The sequence below is a fragment of the Psittacula echo genome, assembly GCF_963264785.1.
Source record: "Psittacula echo genome assembly, chromosome: 1".
Lineage (NCBI taxonomy): Eukaryota > Metazoa > Chordata > Aves > Psittaciformes > Psittacidae > Psittacula > Psittacula echo.
In genome coordinates this window covers 68,438,480-68,455,142 of record NC_137735.1, presented here as the reverse complement: position 1 = coordinate 68,455,142, position 16,663 = coordinate 68,438,480, and the positions used below count along the sequence as shown (strand labels likewise).

The following is a 16,663-nucleotide window of genomic DNA, read 5'->3' as shown; positions in this document are numbered from 1 at the left end:
ACTAAGCTTAGAGGGAAGAGATGTGAACCCAGGTCGGGATCTCACCCTGTGGGTAAACACAAAGTCACATTCCTCAGGAACTTCTAAAAGTACAAAAATTGCATAGGTGAAAAAAATTAAAATAAATCTACCTGTTTCCACAGTTTCACTCTCAACTTCTTGTTCCTCTGCTACATCTTGCATCAGGTAAGTTTCGTCATCATAAACCAGGACCTGTGCAGCATATCCCTGTTCTAGTCTGGCACTAGGAACTGGCTCCACAATCACTGCTGGGAATTCAGAGACTGGCTCATTTTCCTATAGAAAGAGGTGAAAAATAAAATAAAATAAAATTAAAATAAAATTAACAAAAAAAAAAAAAAGAAAACAAGAAAAGAAAAAAAAACATGCTCTAAATACTGAACTGCTGAGTTGAACTCTACATCAATATTTTCCTCTTATGCTCTTACATATTTCATGGAATAATGATAATAAAGATTTTTAAAGGAAATTGTCTTCTACAGCAAGACACTTTAAAAAAAAAACAAAACCAAACCAAAAAAAAGACAGCTTATCATCCTCCAAAGGGACCTTCCTCAATCTCAAAGACATTTTCTTGGCTTAACACACTTAAAATTTAAAGCATCAGACGGCTTCAAGATATGGGAAAAAAGCAAGTTTTCTAATTAAGACATTCAGCTGTGGAAGTGTTTCTTGTCCTTGAAATGTAATCAAGCCTTTGCATGTGTTCTGCAACATACCTACATCTGACCGGTACCTTATGAACACTCATGTTTTGAATTAAGTATGTAAGCTATCAAAAAAGAACTGTCTACTTCAAAGCCCATATGCCTATATCTACTTATATGAGTACCAAAACATCTGTAACAGCACATTTAATCTGTTAAAGTGTTGCAGAATTGGAGCCCTGTCAGATTCAATTTACTACAAGCTACAGGACAGTAGAATGTATTTATTATTTGTTTATAAGAACACACAATATGAGCAAATACATCACATTGGCTAACTCCGAAAAAGGTCCTTCTCTTGTTCTGCTCCTCCTGTTCTACACCTCAAGACGCATTCAAGATCTTTACTTTAAAAGAGATGCTTAGTAGAGAATACAATTTTGTTAACCTATTCTACAGGTGTATTGCAGACTTAAAAAATTACTGCTCCCACTTCTCTGTGATAATAAAAGATATATGAAATATGGGCTGCTCTCTTCCTCCTCATACAACAATCTGTAATCCATTTCACTTGTTTTCACAGTGAGTTTACAGTGAATTTTCTTTCACATTTAGATCAAAGTTGTAAAGTTTGCTAGTAAATAAATAATATTTGTTTTCCTAACCTCTTGATTTTTTATTTCATTGCTGTCGAACTCCAGACCTGGGTCTCCCGTGTCAATCACTGCTGATGTCATGGTGCATCCCCTGAAGATGCTTTGAGAGTTGTTATCTGTCTTGAAGACAGTAATGCTGACAGCCTGCAGTTATCAAAGGCTTAAATTCACAATCCACTTCTGTTGAACAGCAAGGCAGAGGTGTCTGAAACACAAAACGATTTGAAGTTAGTAGCACAGGTTATATTCAAAAGTCTTCCAACATTTATGAAACCTATTGCATGCTACATCTCAACATCAAAAGAGGGCATCACTGAACACAACAGATGCGTCAATGTGCTGAGTGAATACTGCCATACAACACAAGTTTCACAATAACTTTAAATACTAAGATAAGAGAATTTCAGTTTGGTTCTTTGCCATTTGCAAAATTGCACACAATTTTAAAAACAAATAACAGATATTATTTTGGCCCTCCATGGGCCAAAATCATTAATTTCTCACTGAGGTCAAATATCAACTAACTTTTTGAGACACACATACATTTTGAGTTAGTGCAGCTTTTCTAAGGTTACTGTTTTCCTATTAAATCTATTAAATTCTGAGATAGAATTTTCTTCTTTGTTTTACTAGTTTCATAGTAACTTCATAAAGCTATAGTTTCCTAAGTTTCATAACTAGTTTTATGCAGCTTTCAAATGTACTGCCTTTTTAAAGTAATGCATATATAATACACAACTCAAAAACACATGCCTGATTTCTAATCTAGAGTTTTATTTGAAATAAAAAGTGTTGTAGCAGTTCCTCTTCTATTTTTTTCCCTGTAGAAGAAATTCTTACAAGTCCAAAAGGAGTTGTTCCATATCATAATGCTTCAATTTGGGTATGCCATGGACTCACTGAACTTACAAAGATATATAACCTCCTTCTTTGTGAATTTCTTTAAAACTAGTTTAGCAGCAGTGCTTTGTTTCTAAACAACTGCTATTTATTTATTCTGAATAAGTATTATTACTCATATCCTGTCTTTGGAAGAGACAAATAATGTGTCTTCATAAACCTTGGGCCATGAAGAGCAGTTTACTACTTCAAGATGCAAACTAAGAAGTTTGGCTTCTTAGACCAGAAAGCACATATTCCACGTGAGACATAAAAACCCAGTCTGTTATCAATTACCCTTGTGAGTAACTCCACTGAGGTCAATGCTGTATAAGAGAAGCCAGAATTTAGCCCAGCATTTTTAATAAAACTCATCCATTTCTAAAGCTAGCAGAAGCACCAAGGTCTGCAAGAAAACAGGATCTTCCAACATATACTGAAGAAAGGAAAACTGTAATTAATACTCCAATGGATAAACTCAATAAGCCTGCTTCCAATAGCACACAGCCAGCTTAAACTAAATTATCATTGCACATACAGGTAAAAGCTAGCTCAAATTCATGCACAGTAACTGGGCTTCCTATGGGCATGGAAATCTTTCCAGGCACAATAGTTTAAGTGTACTAGTAGAAGCAATAAGTACTGATCTCCCCAACTGGATGTCAACTAAGCAAGGAAGTCAACAAAAAAAGAAAATCCAAAACACAACTATGAAAAACTGTTTAAAAACTTATCAAAGGTATTGAGAATCCTCCAGCACTCCATAAAAATATGCTCAGAAAGGCACCAATTCTGTTGCCATATCAACTTAGCACAAAAAGTCAGTAGCCATCTGGCTACTGTAGATGGCAGGTTACTACAAAAATAAATGAATCAAAACAACAGCTGTCATAGTAGCAGCAGAATAATCACAAGATAATTTTATCATTCCTCTTGGAATATACACAATTAAGGAAAAAAATAAAAAGAGGCATTTTTTGCTTATATAGGCAGTCAACTTGACATAGAAAGTATGATTCATACCTAAAAATACCTTATTTGTAACAGCACACACACAAAAAAAACCCACAACACCACCACCGCAATACTTTATCTTCCATTGTTTCATTTGTAAAGCCAGCACGACTTTTTGATTATCAGTATTTTCCTTGATGAAAAAGAAAGCAAAGTCCTCCTCCGCTCCTCACACAAGTCTCAAGCTGGAAAGCCTTTAGCAAGCATTCCTGGAGCCTCATACACATGTCCCCCTCCAGGTTTTTAGCTCAAAAAAACCTACTCCTTACCTGCCTTTCAATTACCACGTTATTTCAGAAGTCTTTACATTCACAACTACGCAAAGTAGAAAAACAGCTGTTTATGGAAACACTAATCCATCAGGAATTTTTTTTTTAAAAAAAAAAAAAAACCTAAAACACTTTTACTGTAAAAAGACTTTTTTCCTTTTCTACAGTTTTCTACCTACATCCACACTAGAAATCCTGCCAAGCAATCATAACTTAAAAGAAAAGTCCAAAGAATGGAAATTACATTTTAATTTGGAAGTTTAGCCTCCAAGCATTTTCAAACATCAGCATTATTCCTGCAATTCAGACTTGCATATATGCATAAAGAAAACACAGCACTTCATGTAGTACCTTTGCATAGCCTAAGCATGTCACAAAGCTAATTTAGTTCTCACACAATATATTAATGCAAATAAACAATCATAAACAAGACTACATTTACTGCACATTCATATTTTATCTACTATAATCTCACACAGGTGGCTAAACAGCTGCCAAATTGTAGCAACTGAAAACACTTAATACCATGTACTAGATCAGGTCATGTCAAAAACCTGCTCTTTCTGTCTCCTAGGTTACAAGAGGTTTAGATGACCCTTGCACTGATTTCTCTCTACATAAATTGCCAATTACCTATAGAAGTGAAGACAGAGCAACAAAGGATTTTTTAATTATAATAAAATTATAATTTTAATTATAATAAAATTATAATCCACATTTACCAGTTCCAGCAGAAATTCATAGTTAGAACCTTACAGGGGAGAATATACAGAAGAATCAGAGAGATGTTAAACCTTAGCATTCATTAAAAGGACAGAGTCTTTAGACTGAATGCACCAAACGGACAAGGCGAGGAATAAATTACAGGCCCAGAGTTGTTATACAACAGGATTTGAACTTCATACTAAGAGTCTTGCTACTCAGCAACCTCTTCAAAAACCTGACAGGGTGGGGAAGAAGGTAAGCCCCCTGGCCAGCACATGGGATGTTAAAAGAGTTTCAGTCAGGTCTGGTTCACAAGTTCTAAGTTAAAGCAAACACCCAAACACATCCCACACCTAAATACACATCAGATTCCTGCAGACGTACTCCTTTTTGAATGAATCAGCCAAGCATTCGCCCTCTTCCCTTTTCCTAAGCAGTATGGCCTTGTGGAATCTTTTCACTTCTCCCTGAAGTTCCAGTAGAATACTGAATCTACTCCTCATCCTCTGCCCAGCAACTCATGACTAACTCAACTTCTGTAAAAAGAAAAGACTGCCCAGCCACTTGCAGAAATCAGTTCCAAAATTCACATTTCCCAAGGCTGACTGAGACAAAAACACCAAAGATAATTAGACTCAGATTCTTAAAGAAAGAGATGATTCAGATTTGTAAGAGGACCAGGTTATTCCCAGTGATACAATTAGCCAGCAGAAAAGCTGGTTCAAAGTATGATTGCTTCTGAATTACAGAACAGCATGAAGAAAGATTTTAAAATAAAAAAAACACACACACACCACAAACTGAATTCCCGGACAGGTGCTTGCAATGAAGCAAAATATGGGATGACATTAGAGAGGAAAAAAAAAACAAATCTGACATTTCCAAAAGACATGACCAAATCATTTTGTTACAGATCTGACATCCATTCATGGAAAAAGCAGAGAGAAACTAGTTCTGAAACATTTGGAACATCCCTTACAACAGGGACATCAGCTTTGTTGCATCAGCCTTTATTTTTATACATATGTCATGGGAAAAGAAAAATAAGTCCAGGTGCTCCCACCCTCAAAAAAAATTAAAAAACAAAACCAAAGATCTGAGTCTTGAAGCCACATTCTTTGCCCAACAGCAAGAGGTTTCTAACTGTTTACCACTACAAAAGACATAACAAAGACCCAAAATTTTAATAATTTCCCATGGTCAAGACCACCAATTACAGCATGTACATCTACAGAGGCTACAGAGCACTTGTCAAACAGTTTACTCACATATTTAATAGTGCATTTGCACAGCCTACATTACGTATCCGAGTGTCTGCCTACAAGAGATCCACACTGTTCTCATGTTTTCAGCAGCTACCAGAGAAACTTAAAACACCGCTAATCACAACTGTGACGAATGAGTAGTAGTCCCACAAAAAACAGAATCTTAAGCTGATCCTTCTGTGCACAGCCACGTGTCGAGTTAACAGAAAAGCAAACATGCAACTCAACAGAATTAAAAATAATAATAATTAAAAAAACAGCATGGAAAGGATGGTAGAATGGCAATTCTACTAGGCCAGGCTCAGAGTGAAGCTATTCAAGATCAGCTTCAAAACAAAACTCTAGACAGAAATCTGCAAATAGTTTTAGTATGCTTTTATATAAATTATAAAAGAAGCAAAAAAAGAAAATAAATCAATGCTTGAAGAAAAAGATGCACACAACTCGTACACACAGAGGAAAACAAGACAAACATGCAGGAGCCTGGGCAGCAGTGACTAGCGGCAGCTGCTCCTGCAGCACTCAGAAGAAACAGAAGAGTACTTGGAACAATGTCCCCCTTTTATTCCTCTGGCATCCCAAATCCTGAGAAGAGATTTATGCCGATACCTACAGAGAGGCAACCGCAAGGGCAGGACTGCAGCCAGCAGTAGCATCTCACACAAAATTTTTTTCCATAAATGCCTTCCTTTCGTTTAATCAAAAAAAAAAAAAAAAAAAAAGTTAAAGAAGTCAGCTTGAAAATGAAAATAGTTACACAGAAATACAGGATCCCACTAGCTGTGACAAGGCTTCCTATGGGTACAAAGGTGGTCTTTCGTAGGCAGCACCTCGAATATACAAGTAAATGTCACTATCACTCTGATACACATAAACCATGGCGCACACTGTAAAAAACTGTGTCAACCAAAAGGTCTTTTTTATGTCTTTTCCTAGATAATTTTTGTCTCCAGCTAACCGATGCACACAGGCATGTGCAGAAGAAATGGTGAATTAACTCCTTTTTTTTTTTTTTTGAAACTCAGAAAAGTCTAAAACCTGAGGGGAAAAAAAAGTTACCAAAAAAGCTAACAGAGTAAAAAAAAAAGTAAAAAAAAAAAAAAAAAAAAAAAACCACAACAAAAAACATCTTGTTAATAGCTAAAGCACTGGGGGCTATACTCAAAAGGATGATACAAAGTATATCTTTGCATTTACAAGGTCACGGGAACAATCCATACAATTTACAGTACTTTATACATTACATAGATCTCTAGAAGTTACAGCAAAGGAGATGAAAATGAAGAATCATCAAAGCAAGTAGTTCTGGCCACATCATACTTGAGAGTTTCCCATACAACAAGGCAATAACTTTATTGCTGAACACACAAATTATTACATTGGATGTACCAAATCCAGTAAGAACCTTGAGGAACTCCTTCCTTACATATTTAATTTGATAATCTGCCCATCCAGAGTTTGCTTGGAAACCTCAACAGCTAAAGCTGATGAGCCCCAAAACATAAGCTTATAATCACTTAAAAACTATTAACATTCTGCACAAAGCTTTGTGGCTCCAGCAGGCTTCTTCTGGACCTTCCTGTATTTCATCCTATTAGCAAGCTCTCTTCCCACTGCTCTCTATTGAAAGATCCTTCAAACCTTCTCTTCCTTCTGACAGGACTCACACACTTTGTACCCTCACTTTATGCCAGCATTTCTCTTTCCATCGGCTCAGTTGTTGGTCCTTAACATCCATTTCCACTCCCTCACAAGCCAGAGTAGGGAGCAATTATTCATCGTTTTACATAATAAAAGAGCAGAGAGGACGAAATTAAATGGTGAGCATGCAGGTTTAAATAAAAAAACAAAACCAAAAAACCACAGCACACACATGCAGATAAAAGGAAGCAGCACACACAAGCTATGTAATTCATTTGCACAGGATATTCTAGACGGCAAAGGAGTAAGTTTTAAGGTAGACAGCTTTATGGAAGCGAAGCCCCTGAAGGGCTTACGCAACTATTAAACACAAAGATGCACACAGAGTCTGAAGCTTAGGGACCTTCTGAACCACGTATTACTGAATCCTGAAAGATGCAAAGAGTACGCCACTGAAGAGACCACAGAAAATGACCATCCTGCTCCCAGAACCCTTCCTAGAGCAGCTGATCCTGTCCACTGCCAGAGATGGCATGAGGGGAGAGGGAGGAAAGGATCTTAGATCACACCCATTACATACCCTTTTGTAGACTTATATGTTAATTTCTTTAATAGCCTTGAAATAAAGTTCAGGTCTGCGGTAGCAGTCACTGATCCAGATCTCTCCTGCAGTACTCAGTACAATAGATGGCTTCATGACATCGCCTCTCAAATAATGACATAGCCTTTTCAACGTACCCTTAATAACAGACATTTCTGTATGCTCTTTTGAGCTTTCCCCAAATCAACGTCCATGCTTCTGCATCATTTCAAAGTTATAGCACAAAACACACAAATATGCTATTTCCATGGTTTTTAGGCCACAGAACTATCTGAACTGCTTTGTAATTTTATTGTTAGAGCACCCTTTTTATAGAGTCTCAAAAATTCTCTAACGCTTATACCCCTATATCTCTGGGCTCAACTTCACTTCATGCTACGTGTCCTGACTAACTAGCAAGCTCTCAAAGTTCGATGCATGTATGCACTAATCAGAAAGTGCCAAAAAGCTTTACGATTAAGTTGTAACAAAAGGGAATAATTATCAGCACTCCGAAGACAGACAACCTCAAAGCATGACAAGAGCTCGTGCACAGCGGATGGAGAACCCTCCTGACAAACTAGCTGGTTTTAAGCTGGCAGCCGGGAAGGTTTAGCCGCCTTTGCTGAAGAAGTTAAATGGTTAAAAAGCTCACACGGACCATGACAGTGACTACCCATTAGGGAGGGAACACGCAGAACGAAGAACTGAATTATTTAAGTGGGGGGAAAAAACCTACTGTGAGAGAACACATCCCAAAAGGCAACAGATAAGCACGAACAACAGAGCTGACCGGTACCACGTTTTACAGGCGCGGCAAGATGTAATTAGGAATACGCCGGACTTGAGCTCTTTGACCAGGGCGCAGCCCGAGCAGCGACCGCGGGGTGTGTGGTGGCCGGGCGGGAGGCGGCAGGCCCGGCGGGGCTCCCCCGCCGCCAGCACGCATGACAGCGGCTGGCCAGCACGCCCGGGCTGCCATGTTCTCCCGACGCCCTGTGTAAACAAGGCGCTGCCCCCGTCGCGCTGCCCAGGCCGCCGCCCCGCTCCAGCTCTCGCCGCGGCAGGGGCAGCGTGGCCCGGCGCGGCAGGCCGCGGCCGCCTCGGGGTTCTGTTTACACTGACAGCCCGCCGGGAACTACCCACCGCCCCCAGCGCTCCCTCCGCCGGCGGGGCAGGGCGCGGACACCGGCGGGCCGGCCGGGGGAGAGATGATGAGGGGCGGCCCCGGCCCCACGGCCGCTCCGCCGCGCCCAGCCCCGCGCCCCACGCGAAACCGAAAGTGCAGCTGGGGAAGGGGAGGAGGGGAGGTGCCGCCGGAGCAACCCCCGAGCCCGCCACCCCGAGCCCGCCCGACGTGCCTCAGCGGCAGCCCCCGAAACGGGACAAGCCGATCCCGCGGCCCCCTCCCGGGGCGGCCGCCCGCTCGCCCCCTCTTTGCCTCCCTCCCTCCCTCGCCCTCTCCCTCCCAGGGCCGCCTGTCAGCGCCCGTCCCGCCCGCCGCGGAGGCAGGAACCGGTGCCGCACCCTTACCGTGCCCGTGCGCCCGGAGGCCGTGTCCGTCGCCGGTCCGGTCCGAGAGCAGGCGGCGGTGGGCGCCACCGCGCAGGGGCAGAGCCGGGGCCGGGGCCACCCCGCTGCTGGAGGGGCGGGCGCAGCGGCGCAACCTGCCCGGCCCCGACCCCCCCCCCGCGCAGAGCCGAGCCGAGCCGCCGCCTCTGCACATGCTCGCGCCGCTCGGCGCGCGGGGGCGCTGCGGGCATGCGCGGCCTCTGCGCGCCTGCGCAGGGGCCCGCGGGGGGCGCTGCGCTGGTCAGGGCGCGAGGCTACCCTGAGGGGCAGGCAGTTGGCCCGGCGGCGGGAAGTGCTTGATGGTCGCTTGGCCCCAGGGGTGGTTCGGGGCTTCGTGTTGAGAGCTGCCGGGAGCCACGATCGATAGGGTTGGAAGGGACCTCTGGAGAGCATCCAGGCAGGGCCACCTAAAGCAGGTTACACAGGAACATGTCCAGGCACGTTATGAATGTTTCCAGAAAGGAAGACTCCACGACCTCCCTGGGCAGCCTCTTCCAGTGCTCTGCCACCCTCAGCTTAAAGAAGTTCTTCCTCATGATGAGATGAAACTTCTTGTGTTTTAGTTGATGGTCATTGCTCCTCATCCTATTGCTGGGCACCACTGAAGAGAGTTTCTGCACCATCTGCCTGGCACCCGCCTTTGAGATATTTATATGCATTAATGAGATCACTTCTCAATCTGCTCTTCTCTAGATTAAACCAGCCCAGCTCCTGCAGCCTCTCCTCGCAAGCACCCTGATCATCCTTGTGGCCCTCTGCTGGACCCTTTCCAGTATCTGCTTGTCTTACGTTGTACTGAGGAGCCCAGAACTGGACACAGTACTCCAGATGTGGCCTCACCAGGGTTGAGCAGAAGGGGGGAATCACCTCCCTCAACCTGTTGGCCACACTCCTCCCGATGCACTCCAGGATACTCTTTCCCCTTCTGACACTGATGGCTCATAATCAATTTATATCACCGATACCCCAAAGTCCTTCTCAGCTGAGCTGCTCTCTTGTAGGTCACCCCCAGCCTGTACTGGTACTTGGGGTTCTTCCTGTCCAGGTATAGGACCCTACACTTGCACTTGTTGAGCCTCATTAGGTTTCTTTCCACCCAATTCTCCAGCCTGTCAAGGTCCTGCTGAATGGCAGCACAGCCTTAATGTGTATCAGTCACTTCCCCCAGCTTTGTATTACCAGCACGTTTGCTGAGGGTACACACCAGCCCTTCTTCCAGGTCATTGATAAAAAAGTTGATGTACAGGATGTAGAGAGCAAAGATGAGAGGGAAATCGCACTTCAAACAGGGTCTTGGTAACCCTCAGCTCAGCTTTGGAAAGGGGCAAACAGGTGCCTGCTCTCAAAAATCCCTCCTAATGACTGTATCCAGCCCTAGAAGTGTAATTAGTTTCTAGCACTTGATTTTGGTAGGTCGGAGAATGAGCTGTCCATGCATATGAGCAGCTGTAGAGCCCCAGGCATACAAGACTGAGTCAGCCAGTGACTTGTAGGAGCAACGCTGGAACATCAGCATCAAGTTTTCTTGAATCAGCCATCTCTGCTGGAGCACATTAGTTTTGAAATTAGCCAAATTCATAATGCAGCATCCGTTACTTCCTTGTCAATATGGGATACATTGTCAGAGTCCGATCAAAAACTGAGCACATACTGAGGCTGTCTTGATCTAACCCGATCTGAGAGGTTTAGGTCAGAATTGATCTTTACAAATACTGGGATTTAACCATTATACCCTTCTTTGCATTTCACAGAAATACTCAGAAGAGCCTTAGCTGAACAAGAGGCATTTCGTGTTAATTATAGAAAAAAAAACCCCACACCACATTGCCAAGAAGACTTTCAACATTGCAAAGCCACTTGCTCAAAACGAATGCTTAAGACTGAAGGTTTTCTGTTCAAACCGATTTGGGCCCCCTTGTGCCTGTACACTGTAAAAGTCTGACATTCTTTTTAGGAGGAACCCTCTCGGCACTGAGCAACAGGTACAGTCACACACAAACACACTTCACCTTCATCAGTGTGCAAAAGCACATCTCTGCTACATTTCAGTTTCCACCTGAATAGTTTCTGAAGTTATAAATGATGCAGCTATTGAAAAGGAAGATAATAGCTGCCCTTTTCACCCACTCACTATGTAGACCTGCAGTCAATTCAAAACTGCTGCTGTTAGGATACTGCTGTGTGATCGCATGGGGTCAGCAGTTCAACAGATGCTTCCCTGCTCCTTTTGCATATAGAAAGCTGTGGTCCACATTGCTTTTTAAACATTGGTCCTCGAAAGACTGTAGCCTATCTAATTCTATATGCTGAGCTTACTGCCTTCGGTTGTTCAGATGAAAGGGGAGAGTTACATGGATTCAAAGCCAGAAGTATGACCCAGAAGAAATAACATGACTCTTCTGTCAGTCAGACCATTCTGTAAATCGTTATTAATGAAGTAGCAGTAACTCCACAGGTGTAATTAGTGGTTTTTTTACTTCCTAGGATAGACTTGCAGAACATACAGACTACTCTCTGAAAAATACAGTGATAGAACAACAGTAAAAGCTCTTGGTAATTTCTAAACCAAAAATGTCTTTTTTTTTCTTTTTTATATGAAATTTTAATAGACTTTATATTGTGCTTATAGAATCATAGAGCAGCATCCCATTTTTGCTGTGCAGTGTTCCAACATCACCAAATTAAGCTATATTTTAGCTTAAGGAAACAAGCTTTATTGATACCTAGCTACCTGTGCATCCATCCATCTCTGCAATTCCTATCCCTTCAACAGTATTTGCCAGTTTCAGCTCAATTTTCTCTAAAAGGTACAGATCTCAAAGTCCCTACAAGTTTCAAGAATACAAGTATCAGGGCAGACGAGACCAACACCAATATGTGTACCCACTAGAAAATGGTTATTTTTTATGCTGACCTACAGCAGCCAGTAGGCATATAGCTGTGATAGGCATGTAGCTGTGTACCATCTAGGATTCTAGGATATTCATTGTCAGCCTGCTACAAGGGACATTACTGGCTGCTGCTTTACATACTATTGAAGCCATCGCGGCAAGAAGGAAGGAAATTCCTAGTGGACTGTTTGGGAGGGATATTTTCTTGTATGTATTTGTCCCAGAAGCAATCACTTCACTAGAAGAACTCAAACATTTGAACGTTCTTGCTTTTATATAAGACAATGTCTGTGACTCTACCACACACTCATAGGAAAAGAAAGTATTTAAAGCACCAGTGTTTTAAATCCATGTCACTGCAAGGTGGTGATCAAACTACCAATTAATCTTAGTAAGCAAATCGGTACTTACACTTTGCAGGGGCAGGCATTGCATCTCCCACAGCCATTCCTGCCTGCGGGGCAGGGAGGAGCACACCTCACCCAAACTGGTGATCAGGTTAACTTGGCGCGCACAAGCATGGCTCACCAGCTTTTGGAGTCATTTTTGCAGGGATATGGGACCTAATTTGAGGTCTATATATTTGATGATTTGCATGTTTCTATTGCCAAGGATAAATACCAGATAAATAGAGGTTCCATCTGTGAAGAATTCCAGATCTGACAGCTTTAAGGCAAAATTTCAGACCCCTCATTGCCCACAAAAGAAATTTTCTGTGCCGTAAAGACACATGACTAGTGTCAACTTAACTCAAGCTTAAACTTCCCATCTACCCCTTGATTTTCTTCATGCTTTAGGCTACTAAACCAGCTTATATTATACAGTGAAGTCCTTTAAATTGCACATCTAATCCTGATCTCTGCATTCATTCTATCTGCTTTATAGTTTCCCCTTAATGGCCTAAAACTTAGAATAAAATAAAATAAAACCTCCACTGAAAAAAACCAAACACACCCCCTCCCTTCCTTAAAACTACAACACTGCTTTGCTTGTAGAGTAGGGAAGCACGAGAAGCTTCTGATCCTCAGCTTTGCAGGGGCTGTAACGCCGCTAATTACGTGGGAGTTGTGCAATTAAAGCAGGGGAGCAGTGCAGTGCTGAAACAAGCCCATTTCAGGCAGGATTTTACCCTTGAATAAATATGTGTTGCTTTTAAGAAAGAAGGAATTGCATAGATACAAAGGAGGAAAGTCTGTATCACTTTGTTGCTGTATGCTAGATATACTTTAAGATACAGCGATTGCAATATTTTAGAAGAAAGAATCAAAGTTAGGATAAGTGTGAAAGAAGACTTTACCTCATTTTCACTCAAAAAAATACATGGCATATACATAACATGTTGATTTTATTAATTTAGACACAGCAGAAAACAGAATGCTCACAAGGGACCCTTCTGATACAGGAAAACCCTTTGGAAACTCATGGTTTACAAGAAGAAATTTCTTACAGAGACCATCTAGTTTCTTTTTAACTCTTTTGCTTTAAAGAAAAATAGAAAAAAGAATTACCTCAAAGGTAGATTTATCTTTCATAGCAAAATATTTCAGCATTGGAAGCTACTTTTCACTTAGGAACGTCCAAGCTCTGCCATCAGTAAATGTTCTCATGTGGACAGTGCCCAAGTGAGGATCTCAGAACTGGCATAGAAGACAAGATTCTGCGAAGAGACGTGCTGAAAGCAAACGGACAGGGCGTGGAAATCAAACCACTAAGGTCATAAAGTAACAATTTCAAACACTTCAAAGTCCTTCTGTCTTTGTTCATAACCAGGACTGAATACTTTGTGTCACCTCCTTCTACTGCTGATATTTGTAGTAAGTTAAAAGGGGCAATGCTGCAGTGATTTTGATTTTATGGAACTTCATTAATCAATTAAATGAAAACAAAGACATTCACATCCAGCCTTATTGTGTTTTCATTTGCAAGAGCCATCAAGCCTTGCACAGCTACTTCAGGTTTGGCTCCTCTCATATTATAATAGCCTCAGCACCAAATACTTTGCATTGGAAACTAGTCACTTACTACAACAGTGGAATTAAAAGGATCTGTATGATTTGGACTTTCTCCAAACCACAATTAAACTTAAAAAAAAAGAAAAAAGAAAAAAACAAGCCAATTTTGTCCACTGAAAAAGCATACATTATTCATTTCTTCCTGTATTGTTTAGCTCCAGGTTTTGAGGACAGGGGATCTTTCCTCTGTTCTGGGTTTTCGTAATCAGGCTGCTTTTGATTTAGTGCCCTCTTCTGCTTGATAATGTGAGCGCATGTTAATTAGTCTCTATTATCCCTCACTGGAAAATAACATGTCCCAATAACTACTGAGAAAGAAAATAGCCTTATGCAGGAAGAAATAAGCTGGGGGGTGAAAAATAAAATCACATTATGGGAAGGCAATCCATGAGTCTCCACACACATCAGTAATTTAATTTAATTACAGAGAGAGAAAGAGGAAATATGATCTTGATACATATTGCTGTCTCGCCTCTTCAACTTATTCTCTATTTTCCCCTTTAACTTAATTATCTTGCATAGTGCAGTCAATGCTGAACTAAGACAAAGCACAGGCAGCAAAACTTCCTAAGATGATGCATGGCAGCTATAGCAATGTACAACATTTTCCTGGGGCACAAGCAGAGCTCACACGTGTCTCTTGAAAGATCACTATGTCATGAAGGTTTAAAATAAAGAAAGATATTTATCACTAAACATACAAGATTTTTAGGTAGTTAAGAGGCACTGGATGTCCATGTGAAGCCAATACAAATAATTAACAGACCACATGAAGAAGATACTTCTATTTCACAGAAGCTTCCCATTTGTTGTCAGGAGCTTTTGAACATCAGTCACAAACAGTCTTTTAGAGCTTACTAAAGCCATCATCTGAGTTTGGTAAAATGCGCAGATGAAGCGAAGAACATTTGTAGATAGCTAAACCACTAAGCAAATCATGCTGTTTCAACAACCTGTAATTCAAGCAAATGGCAGGAAAAATTCCAGCAGAGAAACCTCCAGTTTTAGCCCTGCTTCCGATTCTAGTGAAGCTGATCTCCCACAGCATCCCAAAGGAGCAAAGACAGTTTACAGGAGAGTCCAGTTACTCACAATTATGTCCAATGCCTGTCGCTCTAGGGTGAGCTTTATTTACATCATCCTGCACATCTTCCAACTTGTGCAGCAGATAAGCAGAGCAAGAGCAAAGTGTACAACCAAGAAATACCTTTCTTCAGAGCAGAACTGCCTGTGATAATGGAGACAGCACTCTGCAGAAATGAGCTAATCCATGGACAACAGATCAAGCAACAATAGCTTATGTGTCCTTTCACACAAAACATTTTCTGTTCCTCCTTATCTTCCCCTGTCCCATACACACCTTGTGCCCTCTGAGCTCTCCTCTTGCAATGCTGCTGGCTCAGTTTTCCACCCTCTAACCTGGCAGCAGCTGATTATGGACACCAGAGTGCTACTCAGCTGCACCATGCATGTGACAGGACAAGGGGGAATGGCTTTAAACTGAAAGAGAATACGTTTAGATTAGATATTAGGAAGAAGTTCTTCCCTGTGAGGATGATGAGGCACTGGCACAGGTTGCCCAGAGAAGCTGTGGCTGCCCCATCCCTGACAGTGTTCAAGGCCAGGTTGAACACAGGGGCTTGGAGCAACCTGGTCTAGTGGAAGGTGTCCCTGCCCATAGCAGGGAGGATGGAACTGGATGAGCTTTAAGGTCCCTTCCAACCCAAACCATTCTGTGATTCTATATATGTGCACTTGCTCATCTGCTGGCAAACACAACAAAATAAGCCACTGATCTCCTCAGTCATCACTCAGATGACAGGAACTTTGTCCCCTTCACATTTCCCTCTTAAAACAGAAGTTAAGGTTGGCTAGTTGGTTCAAAATTTTTGAGGGAGAGAGAGGAAAGCAGAAAGACCAACATGTGGGAAAACAGCACAGCCTCAGTTCTTGGCTTGGTTTGGGTTCATTGGAATTGTGTGGGGTTCTGTGGGGGTTTTTATCCCCCAGAAATACAGATAAAAAATAGTATTTTATCACATCATCAAAGCTTGCTGCACAGAGGCAAGAAATCTTGGTTAAAGTATTTCTCAGATTCCCCAAATTTTAGGTACCAACTTGCAGTTTGAAATTATCTTTTTAAACAGTTGTCTTTTAAAAAAGGAAATTAAAATAAAAATTAAATTCCATATTGACATCAATGGGGCAAAGAGTAAAACTGAAACTGCGAGATGGACTTCCCCTGTCTTCAGCATTTCAGCTGCTAGCAGCCACAGGCTGTTACCCTTCACATGATCTAGCGCTAGAGGGAGGTGAAATGCTTTGTTAACGGGTCTCATAGACACTTGCTGACCACAAAGGAGCAATTTCCAGTTTGTACAAATTCAGGAATCTCAAGTTTTACTCTGAGCTTTGAAGTGTATTGTCAAGAACAAACTTTTTGCCCCATCTCCTGTGGTCTTGCATTAGGTCTGCTCTCTGCTGTGGTTGTGTTCTTCTTAATGAGCCAAT

General features: G+C 41.7%; 1 protein-coding gene across 5 annotated transcripts in view; it reads right to left on the bottom strand.

Moving 5' to 3' along the window:
• ELF2 (E74 like ETS transcription factor 2) overlaps nt 1–9,370 on the bottom strand; it is a 37,365-nt gene extending 27,995 nt beyond the window's left edge. For 2 of the 5 annotated variants that reach the window (XR_013958461.1, XM_080634031.1), the window contains exons 1-3: nt 9,211–9,370; nt 1,334–1,529; nt 132–297 (exon numbers count right to left, since the gene is read on the bottom strand). Coding sequence is in view for 4 of the 5 variants with exons in the window: in XM_080634031.1 (XP_080490157.1) it covers nt 132–297; nt 1,334–1,405 (238 nt within the window). In the remaining variant the exon portion in view is untranslated. Of the gene's footprint in view, nt 1–131; nt 298–1,333; nt 1,530–8,416; nt 8,572–9,204 lie in introns of those variants that run through there. The other 3 variants (XM_080634032.1, XM_080634034.1, XM_080634033.1) reach the window with 3 other exon arrangements.
• Nucleotides 9,371–16,663: the final 7,293 nt, after the last annotated feature.